The sequence below is a fragment of the Cornus florida genome, unplaced genomic scaffold, assembly GCF_030987335.1.
Source record: "Cornus florida cultivar Cherokee Brave unplaced genomic scaffold, ASM3098733v1 CherokeeBrave_3.0.0_Hap2_Chr07, whole genome shotgun sequence".
NCBI classification, from domain to species: Eukaryota; Viridiplantae; Streptophyta; class Magnoliopsida; order Cornales; family Cornaceae; genus Cornus; species Cornus florida.
The window spans coordinates 1,400,909-1,424,391 of record NW_026775577.1 but is presented as its reverse complement, the minus strand read 5'-3'; the positions used below and the strand labels follow the sequence as shown (position 1 = coordinate 1,424,391).

At 35.1% G+C, this 23,483-nt stretch overlaps 3 protein-coding genes across 3 annotated transcripts; 1 reads left to right on the top strand and 2 right to left on the bottom strand.

The window, feature by feature from the left end:
* Positions 1-2,700: 2,700 nt before the first annotated feature.
* On the bottom strand, positions 2,701-11,501 carry LOC132315675 (COP9 signalosome complex subunit 3). Its single transcript, XM_059814020.1, has 11 exons — positions 11,165-11,501; positions 9,437-9,552; positions 9,103-9,349; positions 7,770-7,827; positions 7,576-7,665; positions 5,205-5,270; positions 4,255-4,344; positions 3,915-4,073; positions 3,710-3,831; positions 3,127-3,199; positions 2,701-3,034 (listed from the first exon to the last, which is right to left on the bottom strand). Exons 1-11 carry the CDS (start codon positions 11,359-11,361, stop codon positions 2,966-2,968), a joined length of 1,287 nt encoding a protein of 428 aa, XP_059670003.1. The 5' UTR covers positions 11,362-11,501; the 3' UTR covers positions 2,701-2,965.
* Positions 11,502-14,403: 2,902 nt separating this feature from the next.
* LOC132315674 (uncharacterized) lies at positions 14,404-19,137 on the bottom strand. The gene is made up of 5 exons (XM_059814018.1): positions 18,962-19,137; positions 17,406-17,477; positions 16,868-17,034; positions 16,116-16,227; positions 14,404-15,053 (listed from the first exon to the last, which is right to left on the bottom strand). Exons 1-5 carry the CDS (start codon positions 18,998-19,000, stop codon positions 14,826-14,828), a joined length of 618 nt encoding a protein of 205 aa, XP_059670001.1. The 5' UTR covers positions 19,001-19,137; the 3' UTR covers positions 14,404-14,825.
* Positions 19,138-19,277: 140 nt separating this feature from the next.
* Positions 19,278-22,583, top strand: LOC132315673 (uncharacterized). Its single transcript, XM_059814017.1, has 8 exons — positions 19,278-19,580; positions 20,055-20,198; positions 20,280-20,395; positions 20,776-20,867; positions 21,139-21,160; positions 21,267-21,335; positions 21,989-22,057; positions 22,254-22,583. The coding sequence occupies exons 1-8, from the start codon at positions 19,373-19,375 to the stop codon at positions 22,332-22,334; spliced, it is 801 nt and encodes a 266-aa protein (XP_059670000.1). The 5' UTR covers positions 19,278-19,372; the 3' UTR covers positions 22,335-22,583.
* The last annotated feature ends 900 nt before the right edge of the window (positions 22,584-23,483 follow it).

Genomic DNA, 23,483 nt, shown 5'->3' with positions numbered 1-23,483 from the left:
CCAAAGTTAAAAATTATTAGAATGTCACAACTTTACATAGTAGAAACAGACTTGTACATCCTTCATAAAAATGTCACCTCGACAAAAGATTTGATTTATTTTTTTGGGAAAGATGGACTTTTCAATTACGTGACTAGAAGAAATTATGTGGTTTATCCAACCATGGCTTTATTTTAAGCACAAACTTAATTTGATCTTTGATTTGATAAATGTGATAACTAAATTTCAAAAAATTGTTAGGGGAACCTTTTTAGTTCTCATACAATGTCAAATATTTGAACTTTAACGAAAATTGTGCTAGGAAGCAAATCCAGTTATTAAAACTTATTGATTAGTACAGGGGTCAAATTAACAAGTTCCAAGAAGTGCAGGATTCATGTTTGACTATAAACATTGTTCAAGTGCAATTATAAATGAAACAAAACAAAAAGTGACTGTTTTAAACATGGAAATATGGAATAAATGTAATCAATAAATATATTCACGTGGATTGCACATTCATCATGTAAAAAGTAGAGCCTGTAGAGGTGCTTGTTGATATTGAATTCTAATGCAACTGCAGCTATGCACACAGAGATCCAGCTGCTCAAAAATCGGCTTCATGATGCTGAGGGCAAGATTGCGCCGGACGCACCGTATCTGGCGGCGGGGACGATGGCTAGGGCGGTGGATCTGTTCAAGATTTCCCTGGGATTTGTCTCTTCCAAATTTATTAATCCTCTCTCTCCTTTTTGGCTGACTTTGTGAATGGTTGCCTTAAAAAAAAACTTTTATTTTTATTTGCATCTCTCTCACTTAAAGACGCACAAAGTAGGAGATTTCAGATTTGGAAGGAAATACCTACCAACCTTGATTAATGCCTTGATGGAAGAGATCGTAATAATCCTAACATTCCCGGTCCACACAAACACACACACACATATATATATATGAGCTCCTTAATTAATGGAAGAGATCTCAATTACCCTATATATATATATATATATATATATTTAATCTCGATTTCCAGTCTGATGATCGGGACAACAAGATCGGTTAGGTCTTATTTTTTTAATAAAAAAAATAAAAATAAAAATCAGTATGGTAGGGACTTTTTTGAAGAGTAAAAGGATAAAATGGGCATTATATTAATTGAGGGGTGTTTTTGCACAAATTGAAAAGAATAGGGTGTTTCTTGCACTTACCCCTATATATATATATGGTAGTGTTCAATTGCTCCCGGTGAATAAGAAAAAATATACTCACTTTCAATTATAGTCATAGGATCTAATCTTTTGGCTAATACAATCCTTGCATTGTTTTACAATCGAAGTAAAATGATTATAATAGATAGTTTCATAAAAAGAAAAAATCAATTTTGTTTGACATAGCCTTTTAAGATTTGATTGATTAACCGTATATGAAATCATATATGAAACTTCTTCTTATTTTTTAAGATAAAATCTAAGAAAGAGTATAACAAGACAAAAATTTCTTTATGACAGTATGTCTTTATAGAAATTTCTTTATAAAAATTTCTTTCATCGAAATCATATATGAAACTTCTTCTTATTTTTTAAGATAAAAATTAAGAAAGAGCATAACAAGATTTTTTTATTTTTATTTATTCTTATGAAATTGATTACTATTATCATTTTATCTCTATTGTAATTAATTACTAATTCAAATAATATCAGTTTCCTAAAATAATGCAAGAATTATATTAGCAGTAAGATTAGATCCTACTACTATTATAATTGAAAGTGAATATACTTTTTTTTGCTTACAGGGAGCAATTGAACACTAGTGTGTGAGAAGCTCGTCCTGGTTGTGAATGTGATAATAATCTCTTAGGTAACAAAGAAGGATTGATTTCTTGTAATGCAATGATCAGGTCGACCGACGAACAGGCTGGTAACTTGAATGATGAATCAGATGACCAGATCAGTAGTCCCTCAAGAGTTGAAAGTGGGATTCATAATTTCTTGTTCGTTCTTTCACGCTGTGATGCACAATGACTTGACTGATACCATGAATACGAAATGAGGGGATGCTGCAAAGGAATAGGTACAGGGTTTCCGAAGCGAATATATTATATATATAGTTATATAATTTAGTAGTATATATCTTTAATCTGATTTTTTAATTATATAGTTAAAGAAGAATTATAATTATATTAAAATTTAATTAAAAATTATTTATTCAGTGGTGTGGAAGGTGAAGAAAAACACATTTTTTTTAATTACCCCAAAAAACAAAAAAAAAAAAAAAAAAAAAAAAGTTCATAGTTTTGAGCACTAGCTTATTTTGATTATGATTCGAGCCTTATAATATATATATATTTTTTATGAAAGTAAGAAGTTATCACAAATGCACAAATTGCAAATTGCAAATTTATGTGTTTTTGGTAAAGGGCAAACCGTATGTTCACATCCTCCTGCAGACTTATTTCCATGTTTACCAGTGATAACAACCTGATATCATCTCCTCCAATGGAGCAAGGAATGAACCACTAATACATCAATTCACCAGAAAAGTGATGACCTAATTCGATGCCACAACCTGAGATATTTACTAGTTCATCAGGTAAGATCCAAGTTCCATTATGCGCGTAAACGCATTTGTCTGAATCACCATCAATCTCAATGCCTGAGACCAGTTCTAGCAAAATGCAATTGAAATCCTAATGTTGGTACAAAAAAAAGTTGTCCAGATACACGATTTATATAAATTATACCAGAACTCTATAGATTGAAGAAAGCAGAAAACCAAGAATAGGAGGATCCAGCACTTGTATAGGTGAAAATGGAAAAAATATGGCCAAAAATATTAAATTCATGATGGAATTACAATCCAACCACTCCACTTCCCCTTGAGACCAAAATGACTAGAGAAATTATGCCGTTGATAAATCAAAGTAAGCCTAGCATCACATTCATCATCGTTTAAAAATCTCTCATCAATGTGATGTGGGTAATTCCTTTGTTCATATGTTGAATTTTTGAGGAACAGTATCGAAGTCATCGAATTCAAATCTTTGACGCTCTCTCCCAGCCTGAATTAAAAGCATATTGCTCAATTAGTTTCCAGCAAGTACCAGTTAAATTTCAACAGAAAATTTTCGATCAATGAGAATGACTGGCTCACCTTAGCTAGGTACAAAGGATCACAGGATATGAGTTCATCCATAACAGTCAGCTTCTTCGAAAGTGTCATTATCCTGGAAAGCAAACAGAAAATTCATTATTGCCTCTTTCGTTATGGTTCATACAACAGCTCCTATCAAAAACAATTACTATAAACCATTATTCTGCCACTTATCATTGTTAAATATTTTATCATTGTAACTACAAAAATGTTAGAATTTTAAAATAAACTAACTAAAGCAAAATAATAATAAAATAAATAGAAGAATAGTAATCATAACTGTCCCAAAGGTGAACAACAGACAATGCATCCACAGAACGACAAATAACAGAGAAACTTGGAACAAACATTTCAATCACTTAATATAAATTTAAGACATTCTCTTTGAGCAGGTTGATTTATTGAATTAAAGTATCAAGGAGAAATTTATTTCGCTGATTTCCCCAACAGCGGTTGATTTGGCAAGAACCGGCCGCAAAAAGTTCAGGAGCTTGTGAAAGATATCTTGAGCTCCTACTTTCTTCTTTTCCACTCCCTTATTGAGAAACCAAAATTTACAAATTTTCTGAATAACATAGCATACCTTTGAATAGATGAATCAATATGCTCAATCATCTCACACGTTTTATATTGTTCAGGATCCTCTAGGAATCTAACCATTCCATCCTTCTGGTTAATTGTTGCATATATTTCGCCATCTTGGATCTAAAATTTGATATATGACCATCAAAAACAAGTTTTAGAGCAAGTATAACATTAAAAAAGCAAGAGGGACACACAGTAACTACCATTTGAAGTACATGCATTTCTGCCTCCTTTGCACTGCTCAGCTGCACTGTGTTAGCTATGTCTTGGAGAGAGAGTGTCAAGTATGTTTGAGTCAATCTCTGGATATTTCGTTTATACATGGATGATATAACCTGCTTCACCAATCCAAGATTGTTGTCCTGCAGGGGAAGAAATCCAAAGCCTCTCAGATGATAAAAAGTTTCAGGCAAGAGTTCCATTAATTTGCCAAAACCTCAAACTATACCAAGGTAAATAATATATTGATTGAGATCATATCAGCCTTCCATCTCAATGTATTTGAAAATAATAATAACTTGATGTATACCACAAATAACTCACACTTTCAAACTTTTCCTTGTTTGCCTGGACATATGCCTCAAGTTCTGATACTTTTCCAGTGCTATAACAATTTGCCAACTCAATATAGGGCTGCTCAGAAGAGAAAAGGTAAAAATGATGGAAGAATTCAAGCTAGAAGTTTGCAATGCTCCATATTAACATGCCAAAAAATACTAATAATAATTCAAAATATGAAATCAAAGAACAAAGACTCGGGAAGAGAAAAAACTATACAAAAGAAAGAAAGAAGATATATTCATTCTTCTTGCAGATGAAATACATGGAGATTATAAAGACATCAGAGCAAATTAATAACTGTTACACTGCCCATAATGGGTAAACCCCAAATAAAAAAATTGGGCAAGCAACGTGAAGTATACACAAATTAAAAATAAGCATGGTCAAGTACCATTTAATCAAAGGTTAATGAACCTCACAACATGAGAGGGGTAAACTACTTTAGAAGTGGTGGAACAGAAGAAACTTGCATGTATCAATATTTGGCCTGCCAACTTTTGATTCTTTCCAGCTTACTCCGTTTGAAAGAAAACCAATGTTATATAACTTATAGTATCTGCCAATTAACAGTAAACATATGTATGTACGTATGCATGCAAGTACACGTTTGTGTCACATGATTTGATATTTCAAATAAAATGCTCTTTTAAGGTTGAATAACCAACATGCAAGTATCCTCACGAAAATGCTAGTTCTCAATTAACTTATTTTCAAGTTCCAATTAAAACCCTAAAACTGGACATCTGAGCTATAATCTAAATTGTATATCAAAAAAAAAAAAAAATCATTATGATCGAAAATTTGTCGCCGTCATCAGGTGTGTGTGCACATAACTTCAAAAAAGTAAGATTCGGCCCATTTCACAGAGAAGCCATATCTGTATGACTTCAATTAAATGTGCAAGTTGAACTCATATAAGCACCAAGCATTACCAGAGAAAAATTCTTTAGATTCCTTTGAGCCACTGAAGAAGTGTACTTTGGGAAGTTGGTGGAAAACTGCCATCAAAAGTAACATAAGTTAACAATCAGTTTCAACAAATGGGAAACATAAGCTTATAAAGATAAAATTTTCTAACTCAATGTTTGTCCAGGCAGATAAATTTGCCCACTCAAAACTCATCCTGTCAGACAACCCCAACCAATTGACACCTAATTATAGAACTTTTGGATAAAATGACAATATGACAAAAGCCAACAATGATGAAATAATACTATGTCATATAACTAGTCAAAAAACTAAATTGTTAAGGCAAAAAATTAATCGAACTGCAATTTACCGAATACATCTACATACATAAACAAAATTCTCTTCTACAAACTGGATCATCCTATCCAAACTGATTCAGCCATGCTATCAAGATATAACATACTCAGCAGTCACAGAAATCCACAGATTGCAACACATACCAAGTCTAAGCTAACTAAAATAGAAATCATCTAGCAATTTTCTTCATAAGTCTCCTCACTACCCATTAAAATTTAACGAAAAATATCATTTACCTCCCTCGAGGTTAGGCCTAATTACACGTAGTATCCCTAACGTTTTAAAAATTACACCGACCTCCCTCAAGGTTAGATCCGTCATAACACTTGGCCCTTTCCAGTGACCGTCAACGCTGGTCAATGACATTTTTTGATGACGTTAGCCATTTTTTAGGATGAAATACCATATTTGTCCTTACTATAGTGGCAGAGAAATTTCCACCCTTACTTTTAGCTTAAAATTACTCTATACCTGCAGTAGAAAGACAATCACACTTTATTTCTCTCCTTGTACATTTTCTCTCTAAAACCTCTCATTTACCAAATCTCTTTTGTATACGGTTCACTTTCTATATATATAATATACACTGGTCACCAATTTCCCTCGGTTGAAGTCGGAAGCAGGCTCAGGCCTCTCCCGAATGAAAATAGATCAGAAAAGAGATTATTACTCGACTGCTGTTAAGAAATCCTAAGGTTTATCTCCATCTCTAGATCTATCCATTGCTGCTGTCACCACCACGACAGATAGTTGCCGCTGCTGCAGATCAAACCTAATCCTCCGACCTCGCAGGTGCAATTGATCGGCTCCTCCACAAACACATGGCAGATCGCTGCCGGAATCAATGGACATTGTGGAGGTACAAATGCCATGGTTGTCGGAATCCAGAGAACCCATAGTTGCCGATGAGGTAAGTGCAGCGACAGTGACAGCAGTGAATAAGTGAAGGTTGTGTTTTTTATTTTATATTGGGTAATGGGTTAATCGTGGTGGTTGAGGGTGGAGTGGGGATGATGGTGGTATCGGTGGTAGATCATGCCGGAGTACTCACTTAAAAAAAAAAAAATCATGCCGGAGTACTCAGAAGTGGTTGTCCCGGTGGAGATGGCAGCAGAAATTTGGGGGCGGGGATGGTGGTGGTGTACTAGGCAGACATTGATGGGTTGCTTCAATGAGGGGATTAATTGGAAGCATTCTAACCCAATGGAATTTCCGTTTGGTTGCCACGAAAAGGCAAGAAAATGAAGGAAATACACAGGTACATAAGGTTGTTTGGTTGCCGAGAAAACGCAAGAAAAATGAAGGAAATACATGGTGTGTGTGTGTGTATATATACATATATATCTATATAGATAAGGTTGATTGGTTTGTCGAGAAAACACAAGAAAATGAAGGAAATACACTATGTATATAAATATATACATATATATATAAGGTTGTTTGGTTGCCGATAAAACGCAAGAAAATGAAGAAAATACGCACGGTTTTATCTTTTTGGGTCTCCATCCATTTTAGTTTGAATCCAACATGTAAATAATTTTCTTTGGATTCATTAGTGGATTCCAATTTTCTTTCCCAGTCACCCATATCAAAGAGTGGTCAGAGGCCTCAAGATCGCCCGAGACCGCAAGCAATCTATGGAGCTGTGTGGGGTTTAATTGAGCTAAACTACCAAAACAAATTTTACATATGGAAAGCTTACCTGTGGGTAACCAGACGTGCATCTGGTCCAAGAGGAGGAAGAAGATATGGTGAAGCAAAGAACCAGAGGATTGAATTCCAAAGGTCAAAGGGGTCAAAAGTGTCATTTGGTAAAATAATTTGGTAACATTTTATATTAATATAATAATAGAGGGTATATTAGTGCTTTCACATGAATTTTTACCGGAACCTAACGCCGGCCACATTGAAGGGATGTCGGTGTAATATTTGAAATGTTTGAGGTACCACGTGTAATTAGGCCTAACCTCAAGGGAGGTAAGTGATATTTTCCCAAAATTTAAAAATACAAGGACAAAAGAGAGTAACATAGCAAACCTGCCCAAGATGAATCAATGAAACAAGAATGTATTTTTTGTATGCTTCAACAGCTATAGCATTCATAGTCGACATTGGAGCAGTTACAACCTGGGAGCAATAAGCAATAACAATAACAATGATGAAACAAGTCAATTGATCACAGAATTGTAAATAACCAAATAACATTAGGGAACCATAGAAAGATGACAAACATTGTGTAGAAGCTCCAATGCTTTGCGAAAACGCTTTAGTCCTATGCATATCATACCCCTATCATAGGATGCCAAATGTGAAAATTGGTCAGCACGTGTTGTTGTTGTTGTTGTTGATTCAGATGCACATATAGCCCCAAGCATAAAATAGTCTAACTAAAAGATCAACAAAATCAAATATCAATTCTCAAGAAGATACAGCTAGATTGACTCACTCATTAACGTGGATGGAGTTAGTAAGGAAGAATATGATAGCATGTGGATTGACTGAGAATATGGCCATTGGAATGAAATCATAGAATTCATGTAGCCGACCCCAAGTAGTTGGGAAAAGGCTTTGTTGTTGTTGTTGTTGTGTTGTTCATGATGAAGAGGTAGCATGGTGTTTCTTTAATAGAATGCATTTTTGTTATAACTAAAACATTTGGACAGCTATCTGACAATTTAATGTGTGAAAGAACTCATAGATTATAGGATTTCAAAATTTCCAAAAATTCTTTCTTCTGTATAGGTAAACTTAAGTTTATAGGGTGAACAAGCTATATGGTATCCAGGCGACAATTGCTATACAGCTGATCTAACAATTCATTGATTAATACATCAACAATAAACTCTCACTAATATAACTTATGGTTTAGAATGCCTTATTTCTCAAGATTCTAGAATGCAAAACTCAAATGAAAGATTATATATCCTTCATAAATAAATAAACTATTCCCTCCTTGGAATTTTACCTCCTTAAATAGGCAGAATTGTTGTTACAAGAGATACTTCATGGCATTCTTTCAAAAAACTAAGCTCAAATTTAATGTTGAGGATATTCCTGTACTGGAAACAACTTATTTCCATAGAACTAGTGGTTGCTTCACTTGTTTGTAATACATTAACTTACAGGCAGTGTTGGGTAACCTACATTCATAAATAATTTTTTTGTTTAAAAAACGTGGATGCTAGTTGTACATTGCAAAAACTGCTTATACACTCACAAATAATTGAAAGGAATAATTGAATGATACACTAGCATTAAACAATTATTAAAGTGAGGCACTGCTGCAAATGTATCGAGTCTCCTTGCTTAAAGTTAAATTAAAACCATTTGGTAAAAGGGCAGAAAAGAACTCCGAAGATGCTACAATCTCGTCCATTTATGGAGTGAGAAATCTAAAATGAAAAAAAGAGAGGCTGACAACACTTCGATAAAACGGAGTCACAATGATGAAAAGAAAAGGGAATGCATCAAATAAACTAGAACATCTCCCATAATGCATGCAAGAAAACTCGAATGAAATAAGGAAAATATTACCACCAAAAATAAGAAAAAGAAACAGCTCACCCATAATAGCAGTAGAGAAAGAGGTCCCTTGGCTGATCAACCTCAAACACATCATCCTCCAAAATGTGAAGACCAGTTTTGTAACACTTAGCCAATACACAAAGAAGAAGAAAATCTGGATGCAGAGTAGTTAAATGTTCAGAAGAGGATTGAAGCTTTCGAGCAGCTGTAAGCAGCGGAGCTACACCCCGCATAGGAGCTTCAAGCATCATCACTTGGTCCTTGAACTTCTTACAAACAGATACAACTGCAAACTCAACACATCAATAGGTAAATATAAATGAATGACACAAAATACATTAAAGACATCATTTTGTAGGACAACGAGTGATACATTTATCAGGTGCCAAACGAATCTGCTCCACAGCACACACATTGATAAACCTGGCAACCAACAGAACATGTTCATTGGCTTGCTCTTTCGAAGTCCGTGTATTTGTGCATGCCTCCCTGTCAATACATACAAAAACATCAATTTTCCCCAAAAATGGAATACCCATAATAGAAGAATGATCTTAAAACCTATGCATCTCTATTAAAAGAACTTTTTTATTTGTCACGAAAAAGAAGACTATTGGTTGAAGAATTAGAACTGCTATATGAACTACTTCCCGTGTTCCAAAATCATAGAGACCAAATCCACCTAAGATGGTTAATACACACATCATTCACCTATTAATATGTAAGAAGTACATGAATTTTCCAGAAATGACAAGCATTTTGGGAAGTGGAAAACAAGAATATAAAGATGACATGCGCAAACTACAGTATGTGTACTATAAGGCTATGCAAGTTAGAAGAGTACTTTTTTCCTTTTTTGGTCTGTATATAAATTTGATGGTTAGTCTGGAAAAAATTTGAACACTTGATATGCAACAATCCTTTCGTTCTCAATAAAAAAACTTGATTTAAAAGAACATTATTCAGTATCCTTGATCTCTTGTCATAGAAAAAGACAAGGAAAATTATTACAAAGTTAGATACAATGTTCTATAACAAAACAGCTCCTTATTTTGGAATGTACATAGCAAGTTGAAAATTCGAAATGGAATTAACTTTCCATGGCAACTGCAGAGAGCCAGAGAGCATATCCTATCAATCCGCAAGATGGTGTTTCTCATAGAGCAAGGGTTCATCTTTCCTTCTACTTTTCCTTCTTTCTTCCCACATAATCTGCACCATCGCCCCTTTTTTTGTTTTTTACTGACGGAATTGGCAGGCTTATGTTGGAAAATTTTGCATACTATAACATAAAAGCCTGAGTACTAAGCTCTTTCTATTAGTATTTTATGAAATGACCCATGTAACTTAATAAACATGAAAATTGAATGGTTTCAGATTTCTTCAAAAAGGTATTAAACAATATGGATCTGTGTTAAGTTGACATTTCATCTTTGTTCTTTCATCTCAAAATCAAACTGAGTACTCAACTCCCTTCTCTTACCGTTTGCTGTTCCAACGATTAAACACCAATTCGAGTAATGGCTTTTCCGTTCTCAAAGAAAAAACAATTCATGAAAATATCAAGCTTCTTTTGAAGATATGCCCTTACACCAAATTCGTATTTATATTTTAAACAAAAATTGGCTTTGCAACTTAGGTTCTCCAAAATCAGTTTGACTGCATAATTGGCACTATATTCACAGATTTCAAGCCATCGTCCAAATGTATCACATTACAATCCAACTTAAAGCAGTACCCAATGTACATACACAGATACACTATATATATATATATATAAATATAAGTATACAAGGGATACATATACCTCTGGCATGACAAAACTTGAGCACACTTACACAGTAAAACCAATAGGCAGTGCATATATCAATAAATCTATATAAAAAATAAAAACACTGACATGCTATAGGCATACCCAAAAAGGCAATTTCAAAGTATTCAATCCCTAAACCTAACAAAGTTAAAAACAAAAACAAAAAAAAATCCTGTGTACTTCATTGGAATACAAAACCCTAAAATACAATTGCAAAGGCATACACAAAGGAACATGCCCGAGCATTTGTGTGCAATTTGTTGCGTATACAATCGGAAAGAGACTTACAGAATGTAGAGATATCCAAGGGAATGATTGGAGGGGTCGAGTTCGGCAAGAGAAGTGGCCAAGCGAGTCGACTCGGAGTGAAGAAGTTCCTCCGATTGTTTCAGGAGGTTGTGGAGGTGTTTGATGTCGTCGACGCTGCTCGATAGCCCTTGGATTTGAGCCACCAGAGTCTCCACTGAGTTCATGTTCAGATTCATCTCCTTCTTTTCCCTCTGAAACCGATTGGTGGATCGAATCAATCGAGTTCGTAATTTTGAGACGAAGAACAAGAATAGAAACCAAAAAGGTTTCGAGGATTTTCAATTATTTTTTATTTTTTGTTTTTCTAGTTGAGGCATTGAGGGCTTATATATTTAATAGGGTAAAGTGCAAATAACTCCCCTGAACTATGGGGAAATTTGCAACTAACTCCCTGAACTACCAAAAATACAAAAAACCCCTCAAACTATACAAAAAAGTTGCAGATCACCCCATTCGGTGACCGGCCGTCCAAAAATGAGCGCGTGATTCACACGCGACAGACAAATTAAGTTTTTTGGACAATAATGCCCTTCTATATATGAAAATACCAAATTATCCTATAACCACCACCACCGTCGTCTACGACCACCACCACCTTCTGCAACCACCAACATAACCACCACCACCGTCCGCAACCACCAACATAACCACCACGAAACCCTCCTGAACTCATGCCAAAACACACCGTTAAACGAAATCAAACCCACCACCATCACTACCACCTCCATCGGCATCTCAACGGCACACCACCAAACCCAATCGAACCAGTACACAAACCCACAGCCACCACCCCAATCCCGCCACCACCATCACCCGTCATCACCAACCACAGCCTAACCTTCTCTCCATCAAACCCATCACACACCGTGAAACCAAACCCCCACTAACCCACTGCCATCACCCCCTTCAATCACAATCTCTGGTTCTCCCTCGGGAACGAAGGCGGTATGGAACTGCTACTCGGTGGCGTCGAATTCCGGTCTGATAGCGGAGCACTAGTATGGGCGGCGATGGATCCGTATGCGAGCAACGAAGCTTTCAATTGCAGCAACGGCGATCTGTTCAAGTGGAAGCACTTGTAGAGAATGATTGCGGAGTAATTTGGGGTCGATGAAAACGAGAAGTGGGTGACCGTCCCGATCGGAACAGGGAGGTTGGTGGATGAGGCGAAGCTCGGCCGCTGTGCAGCTAAGCCGCAACCAGCCCATCGCCGCGAGTTAACCATGGCCGAACCAGCCCATTGCCGTTCAGCCCACCTTGCTCGCCGGTCCTCTCCACCATCCGAGCTCGTTCCAGCTGTCACCGCAAGAGACGGTGGCGGGGCAGGCGCAGGAGATGACGGCAGCGAGATCCCAGCGGCGACGAGGATGATTTGGGTTTTGACGCGTCGACTCCGCATCGTCACCATAATCGCCGACTTACCTCCTCTTCCGTCACCATAATCGCCGCCGCCGCCACCATCTTTTTCCTTCATTTTCTTCATGATTCAATCTCCAGCCTGATGCTTCTCTCTCTCTTCAATCTCCAATGTTATATATATATATAAACACATATATATAAATTCAGTTTAAAACCAGAAATATATATATATATATATATATATATGTTTATTTATTATTTTATTTCTTTATATATATATATATAATCATAAGGGCAATTCAGACTTTTTATTTTTCCGGTTAAGTCGGTCACCGGAATGGACTGAAATGCAACAAATTCATAGTTTAGGGGGTTTTTTTTAGTTTAGGGGGGTTAGTTGCAATTTGTCAATAGTACAGGGGGGTTATTTGCACTTTACCCTATTTAATATTTATATGATATGCAGGGAAATGAAATTCTGATTAGATCGATCCAACTTCGACTTGGTCCTGGGCTGAATTTGTTGGTCTGAATAGGCTTGTTTTTCGAAGGCCCATAATTCTTTAGGCCTGTCTTTTATTTTTTATTTTTTCCAAACTATTATCATTCAATAATTCAATTTGAGGAAATGGAATGGATTGGATTTGAAATAAAATTTCGTTTTTGCGTTTGGAAGTATTTTTTTACTATTTTATCCTTATTAATTTGAATTATAACTTATGCTTAACTAAAGAGAAGGGCAATTTGGTAAAATCACAAATCTACAATTAATCTGATTTGCAAATCTCATCAAATTCCACCTTTTTCATGGGATTTGAGGGAGATATATATAGTGATTTCAAATCCCTTGAAATCTAATTCTATTTTAAATTTTCTTGATTCCAAACACTAGAAATTTCATTATAAATTTCAAATCCCATCAAATTCAGCATTTCAAATACATTTCAGATAAAGTGAAATGGAGATAAAGGTTATTTCACTTTCTATTTTTTTTCTTCTTTTTTTTTTTGTTCTCTAGACAATTAACTCCTTGGGGAAACTGAAACCTTGTATCTTTTAAGAGAAAGAAAATGATATACCACTAGGCCACATGCCTCAATCATTTTGTTTAAAATTATGAAAGAAAAAATAAAATTGATGAAAAATGAAGGAACATTGTGACAATGTTCTATTTCACTGCCCTTTTGATCAGGAAAAGGGGGGGAAGATACTATTAACAGTTGGATCCACTTGCACTCCCTCGTAGGCCTCGTCATCCAACGGTTGAGAGTCCTAGAAAACTTTCTTATTTTTCACTATTCACATGATAAATTGTTTTCACTTATTTTTTTCCCGTGCTTATAAAAAATGACAGAATTAACACTATATTACCATTTATTTTATTTTCTTTCGTTTCATTTTCCCTTTTGTTCAAACTCACTATCAATAACACGAACTATGGAAAAATGTGCCCTTGTATACTCTTTAGGCATTGAGAGGGAAAAACAAACCCCGGTGGCTCGAATCAACTTGCTAATGGTTTCACGGCTCTGGCATTTAGGCATTGAGAGGGCAAAAACAAAAAATCAATTCAATTAAACATTGTCTCAAAGACTTGGAATCGGCTATAAGAATTGTGTTTTTTTTGGCCACAAGTTCAATATAATCAACCTGATTATATAGAAAATGGAAAGAAAATAGATCTTGTAAATGAAGTCTTCTATGTAGTGATTAATATACCACAATACAGTATCACTGTAGTAACACATTAGTGTTAAAGCAATGTTTAGTTCCTCCAATTCCAATGTCAAGACGCTGATTCAGTGCTCCCAAACATAAGGTAAGTTTTGTTCTTACAGCAATAATATAGCAATAATCGGTGACTTACGAATCCAGATACGATTTATTACACATCTCCACAAGGATGGCTAAATCAGTAACAATAAGTTCATCAATCCAAATAGTTTTAGCAATGGACCCAAAAAAAAAAAAAAAACCCAGCAGTCTAGATCCATGGCATAGCCATATTGGTTGAACTTCAAATGCATGATATTAAACAAAGAGTCTTGGCTAAAACATCTTTATTCTACCTCACTTGACTGCTTCAAAAAGGAGAGTTAAGACCAATTGGCCCTTCCCTACTACACTTGCCAAAAGACAAATCTAAATAAAAATTTTCATAAAGGAAAGTAGTTCCAAGGACCCGGCCGCAACTAAGAATGCCATGAAATTTCACCTTTTTGAGCAACAGGATAAAATAAGCAAGCTTTGGTTATTTAAAGCATGCACCTCCCTTAATTCTTCATGAGCTGACTTCTGCTTCAACCTCACGCTTCCTTTTGCCTTTTCTAGTATTAGAAGAAGCCTGCTGTTGTTGCTCAGCCGCCTTCTTCTCAGCTCGAATCATGGCTCGTTTTGCACGAGGGCGCATTTCTCTTACTTGTCGAGGAGGCATTATATAGGGTTCAATGGGCCTGTCACCAAAGGGATGTTCGCTGTCAGCAAATATCCTCAACTTCCGATCTCTATCCTGCATACCAAATAAGCGAAGATGTAAGGTAAATAAACACGACAATCCCACAGAGATAAATCATCTGATTAAAAATCAAATATTTTACTCAACAAATGGCTTACGCCCACCATCTATGATTTATAAATTAAACATTTATACTAAAAGAGTTGATAAACAACCATTGCCAATTCATGAAAGAAACACTAAATTAGGTCTGCTTGCTCATGAGCTATTACGAAGATTCATCGTAAGTTACCTGTTCCTATGGTGAGCACCTGCTAATGTGAAAAACCCAAGATCGTTTCTAGGATTCGTGAACAATAACGAAAGATTCATCATAAGTTTTTCAAAGATAGGTAGAGTAGTCCCCTCTCCATCAATTCTCGACAAATCATATCTTGTGCATAGTCACTTACCAATGATACATTTAAGAGTACTAACCAGTAGCCTCGATGTCCAACACTTACCACATCAAGATCTGGCTAATGAGTGTAATTTTCGTGTACAAATCTACACGAAAGTAGCTTCTGAAAATGAGATGGAAAATGCACGAGATTAACTCCTCTTATAGTGGTGATGCTGTTTTTACAGAAGGCTCACACTGGATGCCCTCAAACAATGAAAAGCATCCAAAATATACATGACAATATAAGAAAAATGAATAGCAAAGGAACAAAAGTAAAAAAAAATTATCTTCTTTGGCGCTAATTATACTCAACAAACTGTCACATTAAATAATAATAAATAAAAAAACTTAAAAATATATTTCCATGTTTTACTTCCTTTTCTCTCTCTTTTCATTTGTTACTGTATAGAGCAAGGGGAAAAAGGTTTCGTTTTTGCAAGTTGATTGATTCCAGTATAATAACATACTCCCTCTCAACAAAGCCTTTCACAATTATTTCAGGGGCTGCATAAATATAAAAAATAAAATGAGGTAAAATGTTACGCATCTAACACGGATTCAAGAGATCATGCGATCAACAAAACAAAAGCAAATTATATTGAGAATAATACAAATTCAAAATTTTTAAATGGAAGGTCTTGTAACAGGGAAGAAAAGGCCATGATAGCACTCACATCACGCAATTTGTTTCTTGGAAGCATGCGCAGGACAGCTTTGCGAATAACTTCTGTAGGATCTTTGGCTAACTGGTCCTTCAAACTCCTTTCTTTGAGGTTGCCCACATACCTAAAATTAAAAAATTGTTCAAAATCAAGAAAAATATTTAAAACATAAATGACATAGTTAAAATCATAATCATAAGCTTTTGAACTATTAGCATTTGAAAGGAATTATTTGTTTTTACATTGCACTTGAATTGAGACTAATTATTTTCCTCCTCGACTCCCCTAAAAAGAGAGTCATTAGAATTCATCAAATGACCAAGTTATTTGTTAAAAAAAAAAAAAAAAAAAAAAGACCAAGTTATTGATATTTCATTGTATCCTGAAATATGATGGCATTTCGTTTATGAACTGGATCAATATAAGGAAACCAAAATAAAAACATTTAACTTTTAGCCTTTTAGATCATTTACTGACACTCCACTAATAACTACGAGTGATAGACAAAACAACAATCCTTACTCAGTATGCCAATGATAAAACTAAAAGAAAGTCAAATTATAATTCATAAATGACCAAGTTATTTGTTAAAAAGTAAAATAAAAATGACCAAGTGATTGATATTTCACTGTATACCGAATTCTGATGGCATATCGTTTATGAACTGGAGCAATATAAGGAAACCAAAATAAAAAACATTTAACTTTCAGGTCGTTACTAACACTCCATTGGTAAAACTACAAGTGATATCCAAGAAAACTTACCCAGTATGCCAGCGATAAAACTTATCAGTGAGTTTTCTCCCTGTGACACATATATCCTTTGCATTGAGCACGATGCACATATCTCCGTCATCGCGATTAGGTGCATATGTTGGCTTATCCTTGCCTTGAATCACAGTAGAAATTTGCGATGCTAACCTCCCAAGGACCTATGCAGAAAGTACTTAACTGTTAGAACTGAGAATTTATGATTTCAAGTAAGCAAAATGGTGGCAGAAAACATCCGTGCTTCCACCAAGCTGAGGCAGCTTCATAACACATACTGCCCTCTTCAAGCCAGTGTCACAAATAATTAAGTGCATCCCCTTGCAAAATATATTTTCAAAATTTAACAGAAAGACTATCATTATGTTATTGAATACGGTCTACAACAATAATCCTTTTGTCTTATTGAACATCTATCCAAGACAGCTGATTTGCCAAAATATTTTAGGCCAATGAGTACCAAATCTATCAGTAACTAAGTGATAAATAATTAAAATATAATGAAAAATAAAGAGAATGAATGTCATGTTCCAACCTGGCCTTTTGCATCAAACACTCTCCACCGCAGACCTTCCAAATTGATACGTCTCAGGCCAGCAAGTGCTTTCTGCATGGAAGTTGAAGAGGACATCCCATTCACACACACACAAAGATTTAAAAAGAAAAAAAGAAAAGAGAAAGAAAAACTATGCAAAGTCAATAAACAAGTGACAGGGAGGCAAAAAAACTTCAAAATGGTTTTGAGGGGTTAAATACAATTTATTCTTTAATTTTTTATTGATTTTGTGGGCAAGTACTATTCATTCATGACAACAAGAACATCATATAGAACTTGATTCACATGCAGAGATGGAAATTTTCGATAGAAGTACTGCTCCCCATGGTGGCCGTATTATATACAACAAAACTTAAAAGGAATTGTGGCTTGTCAATAGATAGGAACCAAAATTGAAGCCAATAGGAACCAAAACCAGTTTTTCACAACAAAATAAATAAGTAAAAAATAATTCAAGAAACATTTAGGTTCTTTTGCATTCTTTGGCAAGAATAAAAAAATAGAGAAGAAAAGCGAGAATTTTATTCTGTATGCTGCCACTCATTCCAAGAACTAAACAGGATGCATTGAAATTAGTTAAACTATAATGAAGGGATTTCCAATACAAATGAATCCTCAATTTCAGCAAAATGACTACCTTCAAAAAATTACACACTATAATGAAGGGAACAAAAATAAACTTGATCAAACCACCGGAACATCTTAAGACACCTAAACCTTTGTGTATAAAACATATACAAAGTTTGCTTTTTTATATTAACTTCAGTCATGTCATACCATCAGATCCCTAGTAGCATGAATTCTAGGCACAACCATGCTATGTCATTGGGAGAAAAAATATATATTAAAAAGAAAAACACAAGACACCCACTAATCCAACTATAATTAACCAAAGAATGACTGATCTGTTTTCGGGTCTCAAGTTCCCGATCAATCAAAACCAAAAGTAAGTCTTGCTTGAATGTACTCACTACACACACTAAAAAACAAAAACACAAACACTTTTGCCCCAGTGTAGAACTATAGATATTTAAACACCATATTTGATTTCTTAAGACCAGCTCTCAAACTTGAAATAACACGTAACTGAAACCCAGTTGCAGCCTTTATCAACTATAACGAAAAGTTGGAAATAGAAAGACCACATCAAATCCTCTGTTGGTTCACAATATATAGCAAGACAAGCCATCAATACACTTCACCAACAACTGGTGTGCGTGCTTGCAGACAAACTGAATCAACAAGACAAGAATTCTATTAAATTTAATCTATGAGCTCAAAATGACGAAAAAAAAAATTAATTTCTTGTTTGGTAGCTGAGAAAGCTTACTAAAAGAAGTCGAACAGCACTGGGTTTATAGTGAAATAAACTTTATTTTATATTTCCATTTTCTAGCAAACAAATTAACAGGAAGTGTGAAACTCAGATTTCCAATCGATTCCCTATTGTTTCTCATCAACCAAACAGAATCACCGAGTAAACAACATAATACAAGCAAAACAATGTGAAGAGGGGGAACAGGAAGAGTTTTTACCTTCAAATTGCCACTAAATGGCTGAGCTGCAGTTGCCATCTCTCACTGGTTTTCCTTTCCTCAATCGCAGTGATCAGTTGAAATATGATTCGGTGTGGGAGAGTTCATGAAGACGATGATCGACCAGCAAACCCTAACGTAACTTCTCTTTTCATCAGATTATGGACAAGCCGAAGGAAAATGGAAAATGGAAAATGGAAAATGGAAAATGTTAATTGACAATTATGCCCTGCGTTTTACCTGACTCAGTTTATTAAATTTTCGGGGTTATTTCAGTCATTCCAGCAAGCGATGGAATTGAAATGTGGAGAATGGGAATGGCGGAGACACACCAAACCGCAGGGTTTTGTAAAACCCTAACAATATATATATGCGTACTGAGACGAATATACCAAACCTTGAGCATCAGAAATGGCGTTCTTACTGCGACGTGCATTGTCCTCTTCTCGCAAAGTCACTCTCCTCCTTCGCTCATCTCTCTACTCCCGCGATCTCTCATACTTGGCCTCCTCTCCCAATCTCCGCAACTCTTCGATTTCAACTCAAAGCATCCCCAATTTGCCAGTGATCAATTTCCTCCGAGAAAGTCGCAGAGGCTTCGCCAAAGGAAGGAAGTCGAGTAATCACTCTCACCTCATATATATATATTCATATATATGTATATACATATACATATAGACACATATTACAAATATGTATTCCCTGGAATTTTCTGTTTGTTGATGGACTGTAAGTCTGTAAGCCATAGGCATATTAGATCACTTCACATATTAGTTACAAAATAATATTCTGTTGATTGAAGGTTTACAGTTTACGCATTGAAGTCTCGAATTTTCTACACATGGACATAGAAATACTTGAGATAGGGAAACGAAATCTATATGCATTTTCTGAAATATACTGTTAACTTGACTACAAGCCACAGTGATAATATCATAAAGGGATTTACTTTGCAGATCAGCAAAACTAAAGATCTTTATTGATTAAGTGACCAAGTGTCTCTTATTATTATTATTTGTATTATAATGATTTAAGATACACCCCGCTTGAATTATTGAAATTTTCTTTTTTGTTTCGGCGAAAAACACTCAAGAGGATGATGGTGGTGATGGGGGCACATTGGAAAGTGTGAATATTGGGCCTACTGCTAAGGCGACTGCTGTCTCACATATGGAGGCGGCAATGGATGCTTTGTCACGAGAATTAAGCAAACTTCGATCGGGAAGGGCATCAGCCGGTATGTTGCTGTATGAGTTGTAGTTGGGTACTTTTGCGCTTGATGCTGAAATTTATTGTCATCTTTGAAATGTTTTTACAGGAATGCTCGATCACATCATTGTAGAAACTGGTGGCGTAAAGATGCCCTTGAGCCATCTGGCTGTTGTTTCAGTCATAGATTCAACAACCCTATCAGTATCTCCTTATGATCCGGATGTAATGAACTTTACCTTGATTAAATGAATTTTTGTATTGTTTTTCTTGTTTATATATGTATATATATTATCTCACTAGTATGTATTCTGAATACATAAAATGTGGTATTTGTTTTAATACTGTTCGCTCACATTCGGTTTCGCCATATATATTATATGCACATCTAGGCTGTAAGATGGATTTTTATTTTTTAATTATTTCAATTTTGTGTTAAATAAGAAAGATAGTTAAATGTCACGAAAATTGGCGCATGTTCCTTCATTACTTTAGCCTGTCATTTGCTCTGAACAAGTTTGTGAATATATATGTTACATCTTGCAAATGACTTATAGTAAAATTTCCCCTTGGCATAATCTTGACAGAGTGACTATCTTTTGCAGGCCTTGAAAAATTTGGAGAAGGCTATTATTTCATCTCCACTAGGTTTAAATCCCAGAACAGACGGCCAGCGATTGATGGTGGCCATTCCTCCGTGAGCACTCACTTCATCTATATTGAATATTGCTCTTTCATGCTTGCTCAAGTGTTAATGGTTCAACTTCATAATTTTAGTTGTTAATGTGATTTAGTTTTATATACATTTAGTTTTATTCATCTTTTTTTACAAAAGACATTATATTATTTGGCAAGTTTAAATATAAATTTTGTTTCTCGTATGAAATTAATGTTTAACTTATGCATAAACTATGGTGTCAGTTCTGTATTACTTGGCTGATGTAATTTTTTATGCTTGAAACGAGCAGATTGACTAAGGAGCACATACAGGTGAGATCATAACTTCTTTTTTTTTCTTTCTTTCTAGTCCTTTTTGTATTTAGTTTATTAGTATATGTGCTATTACTGCTATTACTGACATTTCACTTATCTATAGGCTATGAGTAAGGTGGTGGCAAAATCATCTGAAGATGTCAAACAGAGTATAAGAAGAGGTCGCCAGAAGGTATAGCTGCAAAATAGATATATCTTTTTCCTCTCTCTTTTTGAACTATTTTTCCACTCAGAGAGGAAAACTGATTAAAACGAATAAAAAAATCATGAATAATGAAAGGTGTAAGGTATTTTGCTGTTTGGGTGTCACAGATTATGGAGGAAATTTGTGAGCCACAATATATAACATGTCCAATAATTCAAGGAGTCATAATTAAGTGTCCTTGGAGACCCTAAATCGCTCACTTTTTAGTATGTGTAGCCAAATGTTATCGTGAATGCACTTCGTATATGGTGCACATCTGGTTTTTGTCGAAGTTTGGCTCAGTAGCATGTTCATTTGAGCTCAATAAAATATTTGTTTGTCAGTTTGGAGAAGGGTAATAGGGTATTCATTTAAGCGCTTAGTGCTACTAGATGTTATTACTTATTAGCTATGAAGTGATAGTTTTTTCTAGATCTCTCCTGTGCTAGCGTCTAACATGGTCTGTTCATAACAAAATGAACTGTTATAAGCAGTTTTCTGACTCATGCGTTCTCGTGTCCAACACAGCAAAAGTTGCTACAAAGCATGGGTTTGGGATTAAACCACAATGGTTCAGAAGTGCATAGTATATGGAATTTTCTGTGATTTTTGTTGTTGTCTAATAGACTTATCTCCTACAGGCATTGGAAACGGTAAAGAAAGCAAGTTCAAGTCTCTCAAAAGATGATGTGAAAAGATTCGAGAAAGAAGTGAGTAACTGCTTAGGAAACATATTAATAGTGAATAACTTATTAACTGCTGAGGAAATGTATAGTCATATATGTTATTTATTTATTTATGTATTTTTTCTATTTCTTTTCGTTTTTAGAAGAAGAAAAAAAGCAAACAATATATAAAATGCTTTTCAAAGGATTTAGTTTATGTGATGATTCTGTGTCTCCTCAGGTTGATGAGTTGACTAAAAAGTTCATTAAGTCAGCAGAAGATATGTGCAAGGCGAAGGAAAAGGAGATGGCTGAAGGCTGAGTAACACTTTGTTGGTTTCCCTTATTTCTCCGAGGAAGAAAATTCCTAAATCCGATTTTTATTTGTTATACTTGTTTCAAAAACTTTACAGCATTAGATATTAGAAGCATGGTAAGTGAGATGAATTAATGTTTTGAGGAGGATATGAAAATTTATTTGCAAAATGGATATGCCAAGAGTTTCAGCTTGACATTCATAAGTTTGCAGAAATAATACTGTTATGACTTATGAAGTATTTCTTTCATAGAATGTGCTTGTCACATGCTCAAAGTTGTAAGCGTCCATCCTTTTTTTCCCTGTAAATAGTTGCAAGAGATTTAAGTTGCGAACTTGTGCAATCCCATACTTAGTACACTGGATACGGTTCGTCCAGTCCCATTGTATGTTCGGTACTTGTCGTTTGATGTTTTTGTAACATCCCTCCGGTTCATTTCTGTTCCAATCAATCATTTAAACTCTTAATAGCCTTGAATTTGATGAAGCAGCTCCTACTGTAAATATGGGAAACCAATTTCCACAAGCTCCTACTGTATTTGTTCATGCATCCATAAGCTTCTTATCAGATATATAGCCTTCCAAGTTCATCACCCACAAAATGGTCATAAAACACTCTTCAAAGATTTCAAGCATTACCTTCACAAATGGGACAAAGTAACAGCAGGCTCAACATTGACAACCAATCAAAAGGCTCACAGCCTCAAACGTGGATAAAAAGTAACAGCAGGGTCAACATTGACAACCAATCAGAAGGCTCAAAGCCTCAAAGATGGATAAATTATTCCGTAGTCCCCAGATCGTTGGTCCGGTCAATTACCAATTGACATGCAAGCAAGAAAAGCGAAATAAAACTTGTCATAATTGACATGCAAGAAACAAAAATGAAATAAAACTTGTCATAATGCTTAAACACACTTGTTTACGTGTCAATCAATAGTGCCATCAATCATGTAATGATTTCTTTCAAACATGGTTTCCCATTGTAGTAACCTTTTTCTGCAGAGAAACTTGATTTGAGAATTTTGAGGCCCTGATTACATATGATAGAACTTATATTATGTGTCTTACATTAAAATTAGACAAAAATTAATTTTAAATTTTAACTAATTTTTTAACCTAGCTGTTTGACTTGGCCCGCTTTTTTTAACAAGC

Coding starts and splice junctions, on each gene's coding strand:
- LOC132315673 (XM_059814017.1), top strand. CDS start 19,373: ATGGCGTTCTTACTGCGACGTGCATTGTCCTCTTCTCGCAAAGTCACT. Junction 20,199..20,279: donor ATCGGGAAGGGCATCAGCCG/GTATGTTGCTGT, acceptor ATGTTTTTACAG/GAATGCTCGATCACATCATT. Junction 21,161..21,266: donor TGACTAAGGAGCACATACAG/GTGAGATCATAA, acceptor ACTTATCTATAG/GCTATGAGTAAGGTGGTGGC.
- LOC132315675 (XM_059814020.1), bottom strand. CDS start 11,361: ATGAATCTGAACATGAACTCAGTGGAGACTCTGGTGGCTCAAATCCAA. Junction 7,828..9,102: donor TTTCTCTACTGCTATTATGG/GTGAGCTGTTTC, acceptor ATCCTATGATAG/GGGTATGATATGCATAGGAC. Junction 4,345..5,204: donor ATCTAAAGAATTTTTCTCTG/GTAATGCTTGGT, acceptor TCTTCTGAGCAG/CCCTATATTGAGTTGGCAAA.
- LOC132315674 (XM_059814018.1), bottom strand. CDS start 19,000: ATGGCAACTGCAGCTCAGCCATTTAGTGGCAATTTGAAG. Junction 17,035..17,405: donor TGTTTGATGCAAAAGGCCAG/GTTGGAACATGA, acceptor CTTTCTGCATAG/GTCCTTGGGAGGTTAGCATC. Junction 15,054..16,115: donor CAAGAAACAAATTGCGTGAT/GTGAGTGCTATC, acceptor TTTGGTATGCAG/GATAGAGATCGGAAGTTGAG.